The 23497-nt window shown below is 46.1% G+C and overlaps 1 protein-coding gene across 1 annotated transcript in view; it reads right to left on the bottom strand.

Moving 5' to 3' along the window:
- ARMC9 (armadillo repeat containing 9) overlaps positions 1 to 23497 on the bottom strand; it is a 90682-nt gene that overhangs the window by 53602 nt on the left and 13583 nt on the right. The window contains exons 5-9 of the mRNA XM_063306302.1: positions 22703 to 22858; positions 21691 to 21783; positions 20386 to 20410; positions 11022 to 11179; positions 8578 to 8676 (exon numbers count right to left, since the gene is read on the bottom strand). Coding sequence (XP_063162372.1) covers positions 8578 to 8676; positions 11022 to 11179; positions 20386 to 20410; positions 21691 to 21783; positions 22703 to 22858 — 531 coding nt within the window. The remainder of the gene's footprint in view (positions 1 to 8577; positions 8677 to 11021; positions 11180 to 20385; positions 20411 to 21690; positions 21784 to 22702; positions 22859 to 23497) is intronic.

Raw genomic sequence — 23497 nt, 5'->3', positions numbered from 1 at the left:
TCCAGCTCAAGGTCCCAGGTCCCTTTTGTTAACTTGGTCAGCCTCGCCATTGCCTGACCATACCCAGCTGGCACCAGTACGACGACTGGATGAATGGATGGCTGCAGAGGGCAGAGAGACCATATGCACGCGGTGGCCTTGTTTTTCTGCAAGACTGGAGGGGATGGGGGGTGGAGAAGGTACACTGAAACAACAGGGACCCAGCCTTTTGATGCATTAAGAGCCTCCCACTATGCACATGCTCAAAGGCCACTGGTGAAGGACATGCAGAGGGAAAGGCAGGGACTTTAAACCAGCCAACCTCCAGGCATACGCTGCCTACCAGAACGGAACACGGTGGGATGCTTAAAGGTCAAAGGGCAGACTGTTAAACAAATCAGCAAAGTGTTGTGCCACAACAGATACAAGAAGCCACCAACTAGAAATAAGCAAGAAACTTGCTATTTAAGCTTCAGTTAGGAATTGGCAACCCACTGCAATGACACTGCATGCATTTCTATTAAATTTAAGATAGAGAGGAAGACAGCTCAGAGTGATGTGTTTAGATTAAACTGCTCTTTATGAGAAATCTACCATTAAAAAAAATGAAGTGCCAAGATCATGGCACCTGTTATATGGGCTTCCTCAGCTGTGAAAACAAAGTACGCTGAACCAAAACAATATCTGAAAGGGCGCAGCAAGGCAGGACTGCTGCTTGGGCAACCTTAGCAGGTGTTATTGCCATTGCATCTTGTCCTTCCTCCGAGGAAATCACCCAGACTTCCAAGATTGTTCCGCATCCTCACACCGGGTACTAGGGACACACACGCTTGGAGAATGATTTGGAAGAAGTGCTTTGGACCTCAGATGAGCACAGGAGATCCACTCACAGAGGGTTTTTTTTTTCATTAATTAACTGACCAGCGCCAGTGGTGTTTGGGTGGAAGAGGGGAGCTTTCCACATAAAGTGTTCTACCTAAGAACTTCCAGTTGCTGGAACACCAGCACACATAACATTTGCTTGGACCCAATAATGCTACTGGGTTTGCCAACTGAACTTTGACCAACAATTAAACAATACATGGAGTCCTTGGTGTTCTCTGAACATGGTTGTTCGCTTGCAGATGTTTTATTACCCAACTAGGTAACATAATCATCATGATCATCATGATCATTACCACCATCAGCACCATAATCATTAATCATAAATTAAACAGAACATTGCTTATCTCAAACTGAAACCTGATTAGAACTAAGACTTTGCCTCTCACTGTTTCTGGCTACTCAGACTAGAGTCAAGTAGCAAGAAGGTCAAGACTCTAAGGCAGCACTGCCAGTGACTTCTTAAAACAGAGCTGCTGTCTCTTTCCAGTCCAAGTTCAATTACACAATGTTCCTCCTGGCAACCAAGGTTGAAAGGCAAGATAATTTGTATTATTGGGATTAAAGTTTCCGCCTTCACAGTTTAAAGGAAGGTATAAATAACACAATGTTAGGCTGTCACACCAAGTTACTCCAACACTCCACTGCACTCAGTGGACCCTTTCATACAGAAGTCCCCAGCCTGAGCTAGCTATCCAAGGCTATCCAAAGCTGTGTGCCAAATCTTTCCCAGTAGAGCTGCACACTACTTTATCCCCAGCTCTCTCTGTACACCAAGGTGACAGTGTTCCTGTAGGCTTCTTGGATGGAACTCTTCCTGGTTCAGAGCTGGGATCTTCAGGGACAGGATCAGGATTAGGGCCACAGCCGGTGGGATCAGGCCGCTCTGCATCTGCTCTGTTAAATGCACTGCCTTGGTTTTCTCCTCACTGAGGATGGTTTGTAGGCCAAGGGACAACAAGGGCCTGCCAAGAGTCAACCACGTACTGAGTGCCTCTGCTAATTAAGAACTCTGCCAAAATGTTACAAGCCAAGGTGAATAGCCCCACCTAGCTCCCTTTCCCATTACCGCTGACTGGCACACATGGTTGGGACTGCATTTCATCGGGAGTTCATTCCTATAACAGTTTCATGCGCAAAGCATGTTAAGCAGCTATCAGCTTCCTGCCAGACTGTGTGAGATTCTTGCTTTGCATCACTCACCTGTGGCCATCCAGCAAAGCAGTGGATTGTATGAGTTGGCATGAAAAGCAGAAAGAAAAAGCAACTTACCTTAGCCACCTTTTCCACACCAATGATGCTTTTATCTTACATGACACCTCTTCGGCTTCACAAAGCTTCAGAATTGGCTTTTTCATTATAAAACATCAAGGTCCTAGTCCTAGTGAACGTCAAGGAGCATTTCCTCAACCTAGCCACCAATAAACTCCAAAACCAGTCACCATTTCCTGCAAGTGAACGACACTCATCGGTGTCACAGTCGGCATCACTGCAGCGACATGCCAGAACTAGCCACAGATACCCGTGGCAGAACATAGAAACTCATCCTGGGTTTATGCTCAAATTCTAAGGATTCAACCCCTGCAGGCCGAAACAGCTTCAAACACTTCTGAGTTCTAGTAAGGCAAGTAGCTGCTGAGTAAAGGGGGAGAAAAAAATTCTCAGCTCTGTTCATCTAAGATGCTTTATGTCATACTTTACTGTCAGTGGCTGCTTCAGATCAGATCACGAATTAATGAGATGACAATAAATTTAAAAATTCAAGATGAGTCAAGAGTTCAGGAAATGCTTGCTCAGAATTACGGTCTCGAAGTGCTCTTGGAAAGAGAATGCTTAGACCGCTTTGCAAAAAAGCCGAGACAAGAAGTTATCTGGATACAGAGTTATTTTTAATATTTTATGCTGGCCTACCCTCATCAAGAGACCTTAGCTCGTAACTTCTGGAAGGACCACCTAATGATACATGAACGAACGGATGGGCCAGGAACTTTAGACCACGATGCTCTAACAGCCGCTGAGATAACTAAAGGGGGAAGCATTGCATTACCTTGTTTATTGATACAGACTCAAGGCACGTACATAGGATACCCTTCTCCAGTTTCTCCCACAGGAACCTTGTGGCCCAAGATCACCCACGGGTTTTTATGGCTGGGTGAGGAGTCCAATCTAACTTTCTCTGTTCTTAGTCCCACACCTTAACCTCGGTGTTGCAAGATGAGCGATCCCAGGAGACAGACAAACCTGCGGTTCTAATCGGTCAAGGGCCGTCTGGCAGATGCATCCAAAGCTGAAGTGTCGGCGTCTGAGCCCCAGACAATGACGTGGCCTAGCCAAAGGAGGTTTCTGTTTCTGGCCAGTTCATAAAAGTCCAAAAGCCCAGATCCTGAGATAAAGCCAAAAGCCTGGTTGCTTTTAAAAAGAGCAGCCTGGAATATAAAGAGGCTTCAGCAGCTTTCTAGACACAAGCAAAACTTTGTAAGAGACACCCTTAGAAGCCAGGGGAAAAAAAGCAGCAGGTTTCCTTATCCCCCCAGGGGGGAGCACGCTTACCCTGCTTTTCTGAGACTGCCACCAAGCATGGCCTCCTTGCTTTCAGACCCATGAATTAGAAAATGTGCTTGCTTGCTCCACTTTTTCCTGCTGGTTGACACTGGCTCTACAGCAGCCTTTCCCAACCATGGCCATGTTTCAGAAGACTCTTCCACACCAACAAGCGCACTACAGATCAAGTGAGTGTGAAAAAATGTACTTACACACACACAGGGCATAGTCTAACAAAGCCTTTGAGGTTATCACTTAAAATCAAGGAAAGACTCAAGGTAAGTTGAGGATCTCTGCAAGTTTAACATCTATGTGAGCTGAGTTTACACTGGGACATTTGATTGCTCTTCTGATAGTTAACAACAAGGGTTAACTTGTTCAGAAGTAGACAATGCGCAGCCATGTGTCAATGGCCCACGGCCTCCTCCTCCACGCCAACCTGCGTTTTCCTGGGACCATATGGCTCCTCTGGAACCTGGAAAAGGGGGCGGCATTTTTAAGGGGTCACTCACACCACAGCACCCACCCACCCACCCACCCACCCGGCAAACCAAACACGGAAAAACGAAAGTACAACTTTTGTAGAATCAAATATATTTAAGAATGGGGGAAATTACTCTGGGTGAACAATTAACAGGACGACCTACTTATAATGAATGGCAACATTTAGTCAAATTTATAGGTTATACCAATAATGCTTTTCCTGACAGATTATCTATGCCTGTACAATTGTTGCTTTGGACAGAAACATTACCTATGGATGTTTAAATGTCTGCATTTCTCAAGCTCACATATATAAATATTTCACGCAATTCATACGCATGTGTCTACATGTACATTATTCCCTCTTTTAAATTTTTTTAAAGCTTTATCTTGATCTTTAATTCTGTGTGATCTTTATCACAACATCACCACCACTGTCTTTTTCTGGTTTTTGTTTTTCATTTTGCAAATACATCTCTGCGTACCGTATGCACACACGGATATATAGGGCATGCTTATGCAAAAAGCCACAGTATTAATAACAATGAATACTTAAAAATTCAGGCAAGAAAATCAGTCATGGCGGCCTGGCAGAGTCATTTTCTGGCTCCCTGAAGTTCACTGCTGGGCTGCTGATGGACTCTTCCCAGCTCGCAGCGTGGGGGATTCACCTTCTAGGCCAGTGTTTCTCAACCTTGGCAACTTGAAGAGGTGTGGACTTCAGCTCCCAGAATTCCCCAGCCAGCCATGCTGGCTGGGGAATTCTGGGAGCTGAAGTCCACACCTCTTCAAGTTGCCAAGGTTGAGAAAGACAGTTCTAGGCCTTGGGGCGGGGCTCTGGAAGAGCCCAGGAATTCATGGTCTCTTTGACTTGACCCACATACACTTAAGTGGCCGCACCCCAGAACTAGATCTTCATGTGGAACTTGAAGACGGAGGATGTTACAGGGAGTGGCTGCTGTGGTCGGCCCACTCCCTGCTGCGCCTGTGGCTCACTGCAATCCAGAACTCCGTAGGGCAAGGCGACCTATTAAAGTGTTCTGCCCCAGATGCTTTATGAGTCCAAATGGATGCCAGCATTCCCTTGGGAAATTTCCCAGCAATCTGACAGACAATTCTACCAAGCATCTGCCTCCTATCTGGACCACAGTACCCGACCAGGTTGCTCTCAAGCAGCCTCCCATTGCTTGCAGATCCTGACCCTTGATTTATTGAGGGCCTCGGGAAGGGGAAGCAGATGCCTAGAACGATGGTGGACAACGAATGGAAGTGAACTTGCCTGAACACCTCTGAGCCTACTGTGGCAATAAAAAGCACTTCACTTATTTCACTCTTCCTGTGTTGACAGGCTGTGCCCCAGCCACTCTGTTCAAGTGACTTATTTCCTTTTTGGGACTCGGGCTTGGCAAGATCTCCCATAGGCTGCTGTGAGGGTTTTGAGCGATGTGAGAAAACTGCCCAAATTCACTCAAGTCTTGACTCTGCATGTTCAGGGTCTGTGCAGATAATGGACGGGACATCTTGTGATTTGATCTGAAATTCATTCCATCCTGGGGATCTTGGATACGGTGTTGAGCGGCATATGAGCTAGATCAGTGTTTCTCAACCTTAGCAACTTTCAGATGTGTGGACTTCCAACTCCCAGAATTCCCCAGCCAGCACTGGCTGGGGAATTCTGGGAGTTGAAGTCCCCACATCTTAAAAGTTGCCGAGTATGAGAAACTGTCAGCCCTCCCAGGTAGGCCAGACAGGAAACACCAGGAGAGGAGCTAAGTCTACTTTATTGTAAGGCTACATTAACAGAATCTTGCAGGTCTGAAAGTACAGTTCTCCCGCCTTCCTTATTTACCGCCTGAGCAATTAGGGCAGGCCCTTCCTAAATTTCTTGCATTGGCCACTACTCTGCTGGGGACTCCGTTCTCTTTTACCTGATCGTTCCCTCAGCGGCATCTCCTGCCTCCCCCCATCTTCCAAGGTCACCCTCACGTTCCACTAGAGACACTTAGCTAGACCCTTGTCCTGCTTGGCTTTTTGGGGGGGCCTGGCAAGGTAGGTGCCTGGCTGGGTAAGGCAGGTGGTCAGTGCCTCGTTGGGAGAGAAGGTGGCCCACCCCCTCTGGAAGAGGCCCTCCCTTGATCCAGCTGTGTTAGATAGTTGTTGTTCAGTGTCTAATTTTCCCTTTCTGGGGAAGCTTGCATGGAAAGTGGTTGAGTTCCAGCTGCAAAGCCCTCCAGAGGAAGTGGATTATCTGGACCCTTTTCAGTCACTGTGGGATCGAGAACACATTGGGCATGCTGTTAGATGACCTGTGCCAGGCCCTGGATGGGGAAAGGGCTTCTCCTTTTCCACCAGCATTCAATGACACTGGCCATGATATCCTTCCCCTCCTCCCCCAGTCAGCCCCAGAACATAGACCAGACCCAGAAACAACCCCACAGAAGTCTAAAGCTACTTTTATGAAGATGGACTACAGTAACAGAATCTTGTCTGTCACTGGTCTGAACCAGAGCCTGATTATGTTTTATCTCCGCTCTTTCTTATACTCAGGTGAAGGGGGGGATCTGTCTGAGACATTTATGCACCCCTTCTCGTTTTGGGTTTACGCTGTGTTTTGCTTCTTGTTCCTTTGGTAATGGATCTCTCCTTTCTCCATCAGGGTCCTTCTCTTTAGGATGCCCCCCACCCCGCTTAAAACCATTTCCATTAGCAGAGGGACAAATAACTCGTTCAGCCTCTCAGGGCTTGTTTAACTAGCCAAGACCTTAGACTCTCTAAATGCCAAAGGGCCATTTGAACATCTGGAGGGGATGCTGTTCCAAAGGAGGGGGACAGCGACAGAGAAGGCATGCTTCCACAGCCCCTACGGGGAACACTCCCTGAGTGACGGGATGCAGAAAGAGCCTTTCTTATTGGACCTTTTGGGGCGAGCAGAGCCACTGGGAGAAACCGCCTGCAGGTACCCACGCCCTGAACCATGCGGGCTTTCAGGATGGTAATCAGCACCTTGAATTACACCTGGAAGTCAGTCAGTAACCAGGGCAACGCTCAAAGCAGCAGTGGTATCTGGATACAACGAGGGATGCCCGTAACTACTTGGGCCGCTGCATTCGGGACCAGCTGTAGCTTCCAAATGTGCTTCAGGGACAGCCCCATATGATGCACATTGCAGTCGAAAGGTGAGTAAGGCAGGAGTAACTGTGAGGCTTTTGCAATACGCCGTACACTGGAAGCTGCAGTTGGTACAAATTGCGGCAGCCCACCTGTTAGTGGGTAAGAGCCACGGCTCACTTATAACACCTTCCAGTAGACTCCCAGGTCCAATGCCTAGTGCTGGTACTGACCTACCGTGCTGCCTGGGGCTCAGATGCCGCAGAACATCTATTTCAGATGGATCCTCTCCATCCATAGCGTTTGTCCCAGGTGCAGTTCCCTCCCTGCCCGGGATTCAGGGAGAGCAAGAGAGGAGTGTTTCCCTGTGGCAGTGCCCACCCTTAGGAACAAGCTCCTACCAGAAACCGAGGGGACCTCCGCTCCTAAGTTCAGGAAAACTTTCAAAATAACATTCTCCGAGAAGTAATTAGATACCTATTTATATTAGCCCCGTTAGTTTAAACGTATCACTGATATATTATATGAGTTTATTGGCTGATACACGGTGTCGATTTACTGAGTTGTTGTAACACACAGTATGCCGATCTTAATTCTAAGTTGCTGGGAAACATGGCCGCATAAAAAATGCAGTAACCTGATGAATAAATAAATATTCTGCCTCCAACAGTCGGAGAAGATGGAAAAATTATTTTGCCGTCTTCGCTCATAATTTGCTCTCTTAAACTGCGCATACACGTACCCAACCACTCTGTCATCCAGCAGAACTTCTGAAAAGATTTTAAAAACGTTGGGCAAAAAATTATTTTGAAAAAACCTGAGCTGCTTTTTAAAAAACCTTTGACGTTTAAGCTACAGCACATCTCTAGTCTTCAATTCATGCCCTGAACATTTTTCATTTGACGGCTTTGTCTCTGAAACTCTGCCCGAGGAACACGACCAACAGGGTACTGCCAAGCCCGTGTCCCCTCAGACAGCCGCTGTAGAAGCCAAAGGCTGGACTCAGCTCTTCCGTTTTATGCCTCCCTCAGGCGACCAGGTGTCCCTTCCGCCCCAGAGTTATTTAAGATAAAACTTCTGGTACACTGAATCCAAATTACTGATTAAATTCTTAGGAATTCTGGAGCTACTCAAAATCACAAAAGACACTGCCCTCTCCACGTTTACATATATACACCTCTATTTCCACCAGATAAACAAAAGAGTCATAAACCTAAAATAGATGGCCTTGGCCAGGTCACCTCTTTGCAATCTTGATCTCTGAGTGTAATTAATTAATTAATAAAAATAAAAATTATTCCCCGCCCAGCTCACTCAGAGAATGACCCTGAACAACGAACCCCCCTATTGCACTGTATGATGTAAGGAAACTAGATAAAAGCCAGAGTCTGCGTGTTCGGACTTCGTACGAAGCTGCGGGTTTACTGCGAGATAAATGTTCAAAAGTTCCTTGCTTGACGTCACTGAAGCCATTAGAAATGTCTCTGTGGGGGGGAGCATCCTGCCAAAATGCACCCTACACATACCGCTGCATGGAAATGCAGCACAGGTGGGGTCCTGCGACGGATGCCGGCTTATACTTACAGTTCCGGGCCTTGTGAAGTCTATGCTATGTGCTACGCTGTGCTTCATCTGATTGCTGAACAAACGCACGCAGACACTCTGCAGGTCCTCCGGGGTGATCTGCAGGAAAGGAACAAATGGAAACAGAGGGAAGTTGGACCCTTTTCCCCTTTAAAAACGACTGGAACCATGAACATGATTTGAGGGGTTGCAGAAATAACAAACCCCAGCTCTTTCCACTGACAAGGGAGGAAAATAACAAAGCTGGAGATGCTCAAGTCACACCAGTGAAAGACCTTCGAAGTAGCTGTTACCCATTTGTTTGGAATAGCAGGGGGTAGGGGGCTATTTCCTGAAATCCGGCTATTAGGGTAAAGTGGCTGTCGATCAATTTTATTTCGCTCAGAGCCCAGCAACTAATAACGTAACAATTATGCTAAAACAGAAGTAAAAATAAAAAGTCATATTGATAGCATAAAATAAGGTAAAGATGAAATTATTAAGGTAAAATTACAGAGTGCAGGTATGAAAAAGCAAAGGAATCCTATAAAATTACAATGAATTTTACAGTGAATAATCTAAATACTGTAAATAACTAGGGCACATAACTATAAAAGGACATAAGTAATACTAGAATTTGTAAAACACTACGAGGATGTAAACTATGCTAGCTTACATTATCAAATCAATTTTTATTTGGTCACGGACCAGGCTATTATACTGTATTTCAATGGTTGGTTCCCATTTTGCATGGAAAAAGCCTTGGACAGCAAGATGAGGCCAGATCCAGACTAAGGTGTCGTATTTCTGGAGAGTTCACCGATTAATTATTGTTTCTACTTCTGAAATCTCAAATACCATTAATTTTAGACTATGAAATCAAAGAATTGTCCTGAAAGAAGGCAAGAGAGAACCCCTTCCCTATGTTGAAGGTGTCTTAATATAATTTGGATAAATCCTATAATCCTTCTGGCTTCTAATACATTTTGATTTAGAAGGCTAATTTAACAAATAGGTTTCAGTTTACACTCATTCAGAATGTACACCATATCTGGGGTCTAAAAGAAGTCTCTCCCTCCCATTTCATTGGTATAGTAGTTCTATTCCTAATTGGTTGGAACTCTTTGCTCTGATATGCTGAATTTTTATTAAACCTCGCTCTTCACTAGTGGCTGTTGTGTCACAATTCCAGTTCAGCGGCGTCACCGGAAGGGGCTGGTGAAGCTTCTTTTGAGAAAGGATAAGGAAGACCAAACTTTTCGGTTTTCTTTCCTGGCACTATGATTCTATCAACCTGTGAAACCCAGGACCGTAAAATGCCACATTTCATTTTCAAACCTCTCTGAACTTGGCTGGAGTGACACTGACACTCAACTCAACAGTGACATCACCTGGTAAGATCTGGGGGAGCATCCCAAATAGTTCATCCCCCAAGGTGGGCATCCAAGTCTTTTATTTTGAAGGAGCAGTTAAGTCTCCAAATTTTAACTGAAGCAGCGGAGTAGGAGTGAGGGCTAATTTCATCAGCTATTAAAAAAAATGTGCTCATGGGTTACTAGCAGCTTTCCTAGTAATTTAAATCGGGACCACAACGTAAGAAAAGGAGTGATGCATCCTGCCTGTTTGTCCCTGTGCCACATTGACTCTGAAGAAAAAATGTCAACAACTTCCTGGATCTGCATCATGCTCATATAATGGTCCTTAGGAACATCTCAAAAAAAAAGGGCTCCCAAGCCTCTATTTACTCGCATTGGTGAGGAATGGAGGGAACCAGGAGATCCTCTTTGGGAGGAAGAAAGGAAGGAAGGGGACTTGACCAGTCCAAGATCAGGCTGCAATTTCAGAGTTTTTTTTTAATCAATTAGTTTCTATGCTGGCCCTTGGATCCACTAAGTCTCCTCTGATAGTACCTTCCCAGATACAAGAATCTGCCCTGAAAAGGAAAACCTGATTGGAAACCCCATTTTCACATGTCATTCTGGCCTTAAAGTAGGCCCCCCCATAAGTTGATTAATACCCACCAGGACAATGACCTTTGGGGAAGAAGATCAAGGGAGGCAGTTGCATTTTTAACTTAAGGGACACATGCTGCAATCTTTCTCCCTTCTCCCCCTCTATTTTTTTCCTTTTTTGAAAATACAGGTTGAATAAAAATGAAGATTGTAGCAGAAGGCCACAGGAACCAGAGTTTTGGTTACCGTGACACACACACACACAATAAACCACTTGGCATGAATGTTATATGCCTCTGTTGCCCAAAGCTACCTGCAGAAGTATAAAAAAATAATCAAGATGGGAGCCAAAACCATGCAGCTGAAGCCCTGTCCCTTTTTTACCCACATTGCACATGCGACATGTGCAAAAAAGGGGCGGAGCTTTGACTGCACAGTCATAGTGGCCCTCTTGACCTTTTTGACATCAAGACGCCCCTGACACCCCTGTGCCTGCTCCAGGTTTGTCCTTACCATTTTGCCATTCACAGTCGCCTCAAGGGAATCTACCAGCTCAGCTGTGACACCGATGAGGTTGTGATAATCGGCCTGGATTTTGTTGAACCGCTTGAGGTAGGTCATGGTTTTACGTTCTGACTCCACCAGCTGTTGGTGAAGCTGCTGCAACATTTCTGTGGAGGATTGGAAGGAACCAACAAACAAAAAAAGGATAATCGCACTGACGTAGTAAGAACTGATATGGCACAATATTCCCCACCCCATTTTGCTCCGCTGAGCACAGTTGTGCTTTTTTCTCCATGGTAAGTTGGATAAAAAATAAACCTAGCAACAACGGAATTTTGTTGGCATCCATATTGGCTGATGATCTAAAGTGGGGACCGTTCGGTTTCGTAGCACTGCACGTGGCTGTCAGGTAGCAGCATCACTACCGTTAATCATTTGCCAGGAGAGAGAGGATAAAGTGGGTCAATTCTGGACCACCCTTTCTACACTAACAAAGGAAAACAGACCTTCTGCCTCTAAAAGAGGACTCGACAGGATAAGCAGAGTCGTTTGTCGAGATGGGCGGTGAAGAAAGGTGACAAATGAATAAATAGCAGTGCTGCAAGAGCAGGCTGTCTCAGTCTAGCCAACGCTGCTGCCAATTTTCACTGACGCTTGCCAGCAAAGACAAAACCAAAACACCCCCGAGCCTCGCGAGAAACATCTTTTACCTAAGAGTATTCAAGCAACGTTTGTGCTCCCATTTCTCACATTCAGTGTCACTGGAAGCACTGTTCATTCCCAAGACGCACCCTTGTGCATCCCAAGCTTGACGCTTACAACAGAGGCACTTGCAGACCCCCAACGGTCTCAGCCATCATTTGCTTTAGGCCTACAGTAGAAGGACACCCATTACTGGGCCCCTGGAAGCAGATTTTGTGCTTCCGTCCAGATGCTCTGTACTATTCAATGCACAGAAAGCAGGTTTTATTTTTTTATTTATTTATCATATTTTTATCACCGCCCATCTCCGCCACGTGGGGAACCCTGGGCGGTTCACCATAAAAACAGTCACAACTCAATAAAAGCATAAATAATATCAATAAGCAATAAATACCAGGATGAAATACAATAAAATCCAAGTGACGGCAGATCTAACTCAACCTGTAAGGGGATAAAACCGGTCCCCGCAGGACTAGGGAACCCACCCACCCCAGGAATGGCTCTTCCTCTGCCCACTCCATGCATGGTGACAAAACCAGGTTTTCAGTTGTCTTCTGAAGCCCAGAAGAGAGGGGGATAACCGCCCTTCCGGGGGAAGGTTGTCTCTTTATGGCAGATGTCAGCCATGCATTGCACTGGATGCATTCATGCCTCTGCAGGACTGATGCCAGCTCTGTCTGGGCAAAGTGCCTTTCAGTACACACACCCAAACACACTGCTGCCAATACACCATGCACCCAGAATTTATGCTATTTCTACTGTAACGTTCCTCGGGCCATGAAGACAGCCGCAGCTACGGCTGCAGGAACTTCACCCAGAGCCCTGCTTCTCGTTGTTGGGTTGAAAGGAGTAGCAGCAGCACAAGGAACACAAGGGCCACGTGCAGCGATCACAGCAGCCCCTGCCTTCTTTCTTTTCCAACATCAGGACCAGAGATGCTCCAGGGAGTTGAAGAAGGGGCTGCCAGATACCTTGCCTGCTTCTCTAAATGTTGCCAATTCCATTTTTTTTAAAGAAAAAAAACGGGGAGGGGGATATTCATGTGGGCATTCAGTATAATTTCTTGCAGGTTGTTCTTAAAGAAGGAACCTCTTCTTTGTGCAACACGTAGGTACCCAAATAGGGATTTTCATTGCCACCAAGTATGACAGTGGTGAAGACCTTTCCGTAACGCCGAGAAAGCTGGAAGGAAAAGTAAGAAGAGGATGGCTGACCACAAGGGGGATGCACTCCATTACACCATTAGAAGACCTGAAAGGTCAGCTTGGAGACAGATCATTCTGGAGAAGTCTATCCACGTGGTCACTAAGAATCAACACTCACTTTGTCAGAGTCTCCGATCAAAGGTTCACAAAACCCCTTATCGGAGCATCTTCCATCCTCCTCTGAACAGACTTCGTGTCGCCAGATGGGAGGGGGTGCCAGATCGGAGTGCGAACTGAATTGTTATGGCTCGGGGCTTATTGCCTCGGATACCCCAAGGCCATGCAAGCAGGAAACCTCAGAGGAGCCACCTGGCATGGGAAGGGGGGTAGAGGGCAAGTTAGAGAATGCAGGTTTAAATGTAGGTTTCTTCTTGTACTGGTCATTTCGCTTCATTAAAACAGTAGAAAGAGCCTGGTCTCCCGACGGTCATTGAATGAATGCCTGAATGTGCCAGTGCTTACACACTTGATGACACACGATCAATCAATCAAGATAATGATGTCAAATTTAAACAATATTAAGAGACGACTAAGATATATTTATGGACAATTGGACTACCAATAGAGGCTTGTCTTCATGGTTGTATTCTGTCTTCTGTTGACTAACCATAATACTGTAACCAGGCTTACTGCCGTCACACATGCAAGAACAAACCACATTATGGCTGAGCACAGTGGCAGATATCCATAGCTATTCTATACAGCAGATATAAAACTTAATAGACAAAATCTAAGGTATGTTTCTTATTATTGGTCTATCATTGACTACCAAAATCTCCCAGCAATTTATCACTCTTTTGTTTTAAGCCCAGAAAGTGTAGAAGATGCTATGTAAGACTGATGGCTGAAATGTTGTCTCCCAGGGAACTTCCAGGTCTGGGGACAGTACAGTTTCACAAAAGCAGGTGCTGGGGGCAAAGAATGCAGGAAAAAAGAGAATACTGATCTATTATCTTGCTACAGAGTTTCTTATGTCAGCCCTTTGCCAAAAGGACTTCACTCAGATAAGCCTGAAAAAGGGAACGGGAACAAAAGGACTAGATTAAAAAGGAAAAAGAGAGCAGCAAAGAATCTTGACAGAATCTGTCTTTAGAGGCCACAGGAAATAAGCTGTTATGATAGGAATTTCAATTTTCATTGTTCTAGACTTGCTCCGTCAAGGTCATCTTCCATAGTCACTACAAAAAACGAGCAACACTGAGTGTCCGTTTCGCCTCCGCCCGTGTTGGCAGGTGGACTTCCTTTCCGCTTTAATCCAACCGCATTGTAAGAGCTGAGAATGTTCACTCCCAATGATATAGCTCATAGTGGCACTGGGGTACACAAGCCACAAAAGGTATGATAGCTACGAGGATGAAGACAGCATTTGGAAGCTGGTTGAGGCAGCGTGACTGCCAGTAAACAAACCATGCACTCGGCCTCGTGCACGTATCCCTAAATCACATTATTCCCTTTTGGGGTAAGCAACGTTATGCAAAGTGAAGAAGGGGGGTGTGAACCAGTAAGTCAAAGGACTTAAGGTCATGACATATGAAAAGGAAATACAGATAAATCTAGTTTACTCCAAAATCATTCGCCGTATCTCCACATAGCTTTTTATCCTTGCAAACTGTCCTTGCTTCCACATTCATATACCACTTCACACACTGCCTTTGTATTTTCACCTTTTTCTTTTTGAGGATCCAATCACAACCAACAAACCAACCACCCTTTTCCTTCCTTCCTTCCTTCCTTTCCTTCCTTCCTTCCTATACTGTCACCCATCTTAAGAAACACAACTTTGTGTGTCACAAGAAAAAAAAAAACAATAAAACCAAAACCTGACTCCTTAACCATCCTTCTCTGATACATCCAACGAAACCATCCCCGAGCTCCAACCTCACCTTGTCCCAATGCTTGGGAGAAGAGCCAGCTCTTCATGGCCTTCCGGAAGGCTAAAAGGGTGGGGGTCTGGGGGTCCCAGAGGGAAGGGTGTTCCACAAAGGGATGCTTCTTAGGTCCCACCAGATGGCAGCATTTAAGGGAAGGGACCTGGTAGAACCTATCTGACCTGGTAGATGGGAAGATACCTGAAGAAGAGGCGGTCCTGCAAATAACCTGGCCTGGTGCCATGCAGAGCTTTAAAGGTGATAACCAGCACCTTGACTTGCACCCTGAAAGAGACTGGGAGCCAGTGCAGCTCGTGCAACAGCAGGGTAATATGGGCAAACCAGGAGGCACCCAACACTGCTCGCACTGCCACATTCTGGACCAGCTGTAACTTCTGGGTAGTCTTTAAGGGCAGCCCCAGCTACAGTGTGTTGCAGTAGGCAGTGACTAAGGGATGAGCGCCCATGAGAAAGGCCTCCCAGTCCAGGAAAGGGCACAATTGCCACATTTAATAATTTTAACCTATACAAAGACACCCCCCCCCAGTTAAATGGCTGCCACCTGTTCGAACATGAACCATGACTCCAGGTGACCACCCCCCCAATTGTGCACCAGCTCTGTCCAGGGAAGTACCACCCCATCAAGAGCCAGAGATTACACATCACCAGACCTGGGGGGTAGCAAAACCCAAAGCCACTTGTCATGAGTGCCGTTGAGCTGAAGACATCAGCGCAATGGCACACATGACAATAACAAGGAAACAGGGGAAGGGGCTCAAGATAAGTAGCCATCAACTTACAAAGACTAAAGACCAAGATACAATGGCTAAGCGGATCGCGAGGCACACCCAAGCTGTTAGCGCTAGCGCAACGGAGATCGCCCAGCTGACAGCAATCACCGGAGGAATAGGGAAACCGATGATGGGCGATCCCGGAGCGCCAGCGGGGCCTCGCAACCCCTCACCTACCGGCAAGACAGCATGTTGGACAAAGGGGGGTGACGTAACCGCGAGTGAGGGGGCGCTGACCGGCGCGGGGTATTTAAACCCCGCACCGGCGCGCTCCTGTCACTCTCAGCTTTTTTCTACTACTGTATCTACACTACGAATAAACCAGAGCCTGCTTCAACGGAATCAGTGTCTGTGTGTTACTCGGAGGTAGGCAGCGCATGACACCACTCCATCTTGCTAGGGTTGAGTCAGAACGAGTTCCTTCCCATCCTGACCCTCACAGCCTCCTCAGAGTTTTGAGACTACAACCAGCCAGAAGCCCTCTTTAATGCTTCTTGATGAGAAAATAAGCTAATAAGGACCTGTTAACATTCCATTCTCACTCTAGCTGATATACTGGAATGCAATGCAATCAAGAGCTTTAAAAGCCAGTCATCACTGTTCATTTTCTGAAGCTTTTCCCACAGACCTGAGCTACTGACTAAGCCAAAAGCTGACATGAAATCCACTGAGATCACGTGAAAATGGGAAGCTGCAGATACTTCTCTGGTAATAGCATCAGTACAAAACAATGGGCGATTGTGCTACAATTCCTCGAAAACGCTCCTGCTTTGGATTAAGGGATTCAGGCTTCTTTGTGTGGTCCCCCAGCTTATTCAGGAGATGGTGACTGTAAAATCTGGGAGAAGTACCCCAAAGGCTAGTCAGATAGTAATTTATCTTTCTGATAAATTAGGATAATTTGCTTCCAACCGGAAGGAAAAATACAGATGTTGACTTCAGAGAAAAAAGGCCTTGCAAGCATGAGAGACTATGGTGTGTGTGTGTGTGTGTTGGGTTTAAAGACTTGGGGGGAGGGCACAAGTCACCACTGGGGACTTTCCCCAAGGTCAGTGCAGGAATCAGCTCCTTGCACTCTGAGGGTGAAATTACAGGCCACTTTGGGAGAGGAGCTCACTCAAGAAAGAAGAAAAATGATAGCCTTTATAATCTTGAGACTGGTAGATCAGACAGCTGAGAAGTACCAAAGTCTGCTGAAACATGGACATCTGCGATGACATTCTTGGACTGCCAGCAGATGCTACCCATTCCCAGATCACTTTTTGTTTTACAAAAAGGCTTAAGTTCTTTCTCATTGCAGAAGATGGTTAGAAATGTCTGTGTTTTCAGAAACAGCCTATATTGGGATCAAATTCATAAGCAAACTGAAGCCACAGCTCCATCCATTCTGCCCAGGGCCCGTCATTTCCGAAAGCCTTGTCTCATTAACCTGCCTTAGCTTGCCTGAAGCCTCCATATAACGCTTCTAATTTTGGTGTGTCACTGAAAGAAGGCAGAGTTCTGTGCCAACGTTATGAAAGGAAAAATAACAAGGCATTTTGTCTGAATGACTTTGCAATAGCATCTGCCAAGAACTTAGCAGGGATATTTCATTCATTCATTCATTCATTCAGGCACCAGCTGTACCCGAAACCTTTGAGAGGGGCGAGCCCCTCCAGTCTGTAACCTATCCCACACGGGAAGGGGGAACAAGAGATCACCGGAAAATAACTAACAGGACTGTGCAGCGCTTCTGATTCATTCTCCAAAAGGTGATTGGAAGCATGTAGGAATTAAAGCAGCTGCATGTGATCCGGAGAAAAGTCATGCTGTTTTAGTGTGGGAGACCAGAGCCATGCTCACCCTCCCGCACAGTAGAAACTACCTTTTGGAAATCAGATCCACTGTGCTGCACAGCCATAACAACTAATGGCTGCCAAACCCTCTCTACTCTGTTATGGTTATTAAAGGGCACACTCAAGGTAGGTGTGCCACATGTGCCCAAACGTATTTCAAAGGGGGGGCGGCATCTTGGCCAAGGGCTGTCCTCTAAAAAGCAGTAAAGTGTGTTTATTTATAGTCAATGACCAGCGAGAGAGTTACAACACTAAAACAACACAAAAGCAGGCTCAAACACAGTAAGAGCAATAAAACCACCATATAAGCTTGCCAGTTAGAATTTACACATACGGGAAGCAAGCAAAAGAGAACAAAATAAGGTAAAAGAATAAAGGGACTTCCTTGTGATATCATTCCAAGATTAGGACAGCTTAGCCCTTCTTATGACAACAGCTACGGATAAGAACTTGGCACCTCTGTGGGCGGAGAGCAAGAAATAAACCACTTCTCCCTCAACGAAAGCTAAATAGTAGTAGGTAGGGCCAGAATAAATGTTTGTATGCCTTTAACAGATAAGCTTTTTCTGCCTCAGCCCCACCTGGTGGAATACTCTCATTCCAGAAGTACCTGCAGCTTTGCACTTTACTGCAATTTTGGAAACAGGTTAAAATTGCTTGGTTTCAACAGGCTTATGGTCCCAGCTGACTGGCCTGTGGGTTTTAGTTGAGATTTTTCCTTTGCTCTTTGTGACTTTTTTTGTTTGGTTTTAACAGTCTTCTGATTTACTTATTTATTACAATCTCTTTGGTTTCCTTTTGGTTGATGCTGAATGCCAACCTGAGTCCTCTGGGATTGGGGCAGGTCATGAGTACCACCAAGAAAGAAATAAGTAAAGGAGGATATGTTTGTAAGATTGCTCTCTGATCGTGTATTTACAGTAATTGCTTCCCCCTTCTGTCACGTTAAGTGTTACAACTTGGTGACTGCTTCTGGAAGTTTAGGATACTGCGCCCAAAGCCTTCAAAGATCACCTAAGACCTTGGTGCCTCAGATTATACATTTTTTTTAATTTAAAGGTTTGGTCAGAGCTGCTTCATATCTTTATATCCCAGAAGAGAAGAATTTCCCTGCTAAGTTAGACTAAAAGTCCGTAATCTAGTCCAGCGTCTGCTTCTAAGCAATCAGCCCGATGCCCTTAAGACGCCCAATGGCAAGAAACAGTTGCGGCATCTTCCTATTGCCGTGTATTCCTAGAAATACTGCCTTCGTATCTGGAGTCTCTGGTTAGCTGTGGCATCTTATGGTACCGATAAAACGCTATCCTAGAAACAGCACTCCAGGCTCTTAAAAAAAGCCACCACATCTACTGACCGCCATCTCTTCCTGAATTCGCGGATTCCCATCATCGCTTGTGCCTCTAGCTTGGCTGGTCACAGGCATAAAAAGCAGGCTGGACAGACAGTTGGACTGAACACGCATGGCAAATGCAACATGCCTACGCTTAATGCTCCCTCTTTCAGGTGCACGAGCTTCACATGGGAATGTTCCTCCAAGCTATGATTGTGGGGTGACCATGAGCATCTCCCGTGGGAAGCTGAGGAGCAACTGCCTCGGGGCTGACGGAGGATGGCAAGCACAGGGAACGATGATATAAATCAGCATGGGAAGAAAGGCAAGTGCCCCCGAAATGTGAGCGAGTACTTGTTCCCAACATGCCGGGGCACATTAAAGTTCCTGTGCTGGAGAAACACGGCTCCTGAGGGCATCCGTCAGGGAGATCACAGGGTGGAATGGGCCTGCAAGTCCCGGCTCGCAGGAAAGTGCTTTATTCTGAGTGGGAATCCAAAACTCAGTTCACCTCCCTTCTCCTTTTTCACAGAATCTCCAAACTGCTGAACTGCAAAACCATGGACACTCTGCAAGTAAAACCCCAGCACTGCACGTGTTCTAAATATTCAGCTGAAAATATTGGGAAGTGAGAATCGCTTCTGCAGAGGCACCGGGAAGGGGAAGGGGAAGGGGGGGTCAAGGGAGGGCAAATTTTAACAGCAGTGCTACCGTGAAAGCTCTGGCCCTTTTGTAGGTGCACTGTGGTGGTGCAATACCTCTTTTATTGTTTTGACAAAAGTGTCAGATTCTGCAGACACTTCCCTTCTTCAGGCTGCTTCTGCTTTGCAAAGAACCCAAAGACAACATCTTTCTCAAGAACAGGAATTCAAATGGATCATATCTGTGGCGACTGTAGGGTCGCAGAGGCAGAAGCTGCACTTATAAAAGAAGAGATTAAGGGCTTAATCTCTCCCAAACCTGTTGCTGCTCTCCTGGATAGCTCAATTCTGGTTTGAAGCCCAGCTCGGTTTTTCAGGATGCTACTGGGGGCAACTGCAGGAGAGAATCAATGGCAAAATAGTTTTCTCTTTCTTCAACGCCCCGTCTCAGCAAAAGCTTCAGCAGATGAGCAGAAACTCCCAAAGGACGTTTGCCGCCTTCTTCCCTCCATCAACTGACTTTTCAATTCTTCTAACAAAGCACTCGATTGCATATCCTCAGCCATAAACACAACTGAGCAAAAGCCATTTTTGTGGACTCCCCAAAGCTTGGCACAGATCAAAACCCAGTTCTTTCTCTCAAAGATGACAATATGGGGCATTTACAGGGGACAAAGGAATGCTTGAGCACTCCTCTTATCAGATCTCCTGATTCTCCTCTGCAAACATACTGCCTTCCACTAACATTAGCTTTAAGAGAGAAATCGGGCCTGTTCTCCTCTCCTCTCTTTTCTAAGAGCATCTCTGAGCCACTTGCAAAGATTGCTAAAGCAAGAGGAGCAGCTGCAGAACACTCAAATTGAATTTGCTCCAATCGTCTCTGAGCAGCTGTCGGTACATAACGTAAAAATTGAAGCTGTGTATTCCAGGAAGCAGAATACAAGCATCTTACAAGCTTAGAAGCTGCGGATATATCATATTCAGACAGTCTACTTATTTACCTTGACTGCATTGCGTGTTCTCTTTCTGCATTGTGAGAGGGTGAGGGCTAAGAAAAATGGGCTTTTGATTAAGAGTGAGTCAGCCACCACCCGGACGCGTCTTGAGAAAACCTTGCTAAATCTCATGATTCTTAACCGCTACAACACTTTTGACAGACAACCCACCTATGAAGAGTTGAGAAATCAAGAGCAACCAAGACCTTTCTCATTTGAAAAAGTAAAGAATAAAAGTGCAGCTTGGTAAAATCTCTTCATAAAATTCCACCAGGCAATGACTGGAATTTAAGGTTCACGGCTGTCTTGAGCATAAAACACTCAGTTCTACACCAAGCGGATCTGATATAAACCAGCACATAAGTATGCAACACATATTTCCAAGGATAACTGGAATCCAATCCAGACAGTTTTAAGTTGTTCGTGAGGGTAGAACCTCATGAACGATTGTGTGGCATTCTGAAAACCCAGCAGCCACCTCTTCCGTGCACATTGTGGTCAGCTAAGCAAGATTTTGAGCAACCAGGCTGAGGAGGAATAAACTCAATCAAATATTTACTCAATCATACCTTTACTCACCAGTTTTCCACTGAAACCCCACTTAGTTTGTCCCACTCCCCCCACCCCATCAGATTCACTCCACCATCAAGTCCAAATTACAGATCTACATTTATGATAAAAAGACAATGACAGTTTGGGGGATAAAGATCTGTAATTTGGGGGGGATCAGCCAATTGGGAAAAAGTTAAATTTCTTTTCCCAAATGCTTCCTGTTACAAATTGTGCCCTCTTGCCTCCATCTTTTGATTAAGGATCAGGAAGATACGTTCTTAAAGACAGAACACAGAGCACCACTTGGAATCTCCATCTGATGATGGGCCTTCAATGTTCAATCAATCAGTCGAGTAGTCAGTTGATTAAAAAAATAGCAAGTAAAAAATGTATCTCAGGGAACTAAACAGAGGGCGTGTGTGTGTGCTCTAATACAAGGCCTTACCAATGCTGCTGGAGACTTTCCACCTTTCTCACCCTGGAGAGAATGCTTTCTCCAGACTATATAATGCAGTGTTTCACAACCTTGGCAACTTTAAGATGGGTGGACTTCAACTCCCAGAATTCCCCAGTCAGCATGGGGAACTCTGGGAGTTGAAGTCCACCCATCTTAAAGTTGCCAAGGTTGAGAAACACAAATATAATCTGATAGTATTCCATTATCCAAAATGGAATTCCCCTATTGACTTTTCAGTCTGAAAAGGGTTCCTTCCCAGTCGGTTCAACTGCACTCCCCTTAGAACATTCTGTAAAGGATACATATAAGGTCAGAAGCCTTGGGGTATCGCTGGCTTTTAGTGTCACAGACAGAAATTCTTCCAGCCTTGTTTTTAGATCAGACTCCCAAGAATCCTGAAAAATAGACACACCCACGGATGAGAATTGTTACCAAACATGTAGTGCTCACTTCTACAATCCACGCTTGCCACACAGCCTAACTTTTTTACGAGCCAACAAAACATGCCAGAAATGTGTTCCCAAATGCAATTTATAACACATGTAAATGTTCCTAAAGGGGGATCTTCTGCTGGGGAGACTGCAAATGCAGGCCTGGACATCAACACTGAAGGATGGTCTTCCAGGGGCACAAATCGCTCTAAGCCTTCCAGCATGAGGCCGATAAAAATTAATGGATCCGCAGGAAGGTGACAGCATATGCAGACGATGGTGGGTAGAATCCAGTGGAATAAAGGATACAGGGCTGAAATGAGCACAGCCCTTCAAGATCCGGTGGGGTGTGGCTTCACGCTTTACGGGGTGCTGCCTTTAAAATGTAGTTGGGAACCTCAACTACTCTGGAATGCCCTCAGCCAGAGTTCCCACAGGGAGAGGCAGTACAAAGCAGGCACTCCATGTCTGTGGCCGTTTTCATTTTCATCCCCTCTCAGAACTTACTGGGGGCTAAAGGTATTGAAAGGGGGCAAAAATGGAGGCGCAAACCCTGATCACACCCTGTGCAGGTTTTCCCCCCTCCGGCAGGAGAGGACAGAGAGTACAAAAGTAAATGCCGACCTCACAGCCACTGGGAGGACTGGGAACAACTGATGGAGTCATCTGCGATCATGTGCTGAAGGTCATAAATGTCAGTCAGCTGGCTGGGGTGGAGGAGGAGTCCACCAGCCACGTCCTGCAAGCCATTAAATTAAAGGCCCACTTCCCATCATCGGGGAAAGACAATACCCAGCCTTGCCTGGGCGAAGCATTATGCTGCACCTGTCAGTCCCGACCAAGAAGGGCGGAGCCTCCACTCCTGAACAAACAAAGGATGTACCTGGAAAAGTTCTTTGAAGGACGGGTGGATCATAGGGTTGGGAACAAAAGGCAAGGCATAGAAAGGAAGGAATTCCGTTGTCTGGCTCAGGGCTGCCCCTTTGGTCTCCAGGTAGGTCTTAAAATATGAGATCCTTTCATCCAAAGCTGCTTTATCCTGAGAAAACAAGGAAACACGGAGCAGCGTTATGGTTTGGGCAGAGCAGCAGCTGCCCGAGTGCAGCCAATTACTGCAGCCTCGTGGGTTTTGTTCAGCATTTGCTGCCAGAGTCCCACAAGGAGTCGCTCCTTGAACTCCACCCCAGACACCCAACCTCCACACACGCCACTCTATTTCCCTCGAAAAGGCGGCCCTGGGAAAGGACGCCAGGGCCCAGACACGGAACCCATGCTATTTCAAACACCTCCAGGCAGCGACAGCGTTTGCACACAGTGCAAGTAGGAACAGTGGCTGCTTGGCCACAGATTACAAAGTTCCTTGCTTAAATCTTACCTCTGCCACAAAGTGGCCTTGGAAACAGCATTGGCCGGGATCCCACGTCAAACTAAGGCATGCTTTTAACCGGGCTTTGCCATGATTCAGTTTACCCTCAGGGCTCAGCTACAAATCTCGGTTTGCAAGATGGCTTCCCGTAACATCTGACGGGAGGGCCGCTTGGTTCTGCGGCTTTTGTGAGGCTCACTCTAAATACTTGCATCTTTGGGGGGGGTGACTGGCCAAGCGCACGTCAGCGTTTGCCCAGCGGTTCTAATTGAGCAGGGACTCAAGCCAAGAGGAAAGATGGGGCCACGCAGC

Source organism: Candoia aspera, chromosome 6, assembly GCF_035149785.1.
Source record: "Candoia aspera isolate rCanAsp1 chromosome 6, rCanAsp1.hap2, whole genome shotgun sequence".
NCBI classification, from domain to species: domain Eukaryota; kingdom Metazoa; phylum Chordata; class Lepidosauria; order Squamata; family Boidae; genus Candoia; species Candoia aspera.
This window is presented reverse-complemented; position numbering and strand designations above follow the sequence as displayed.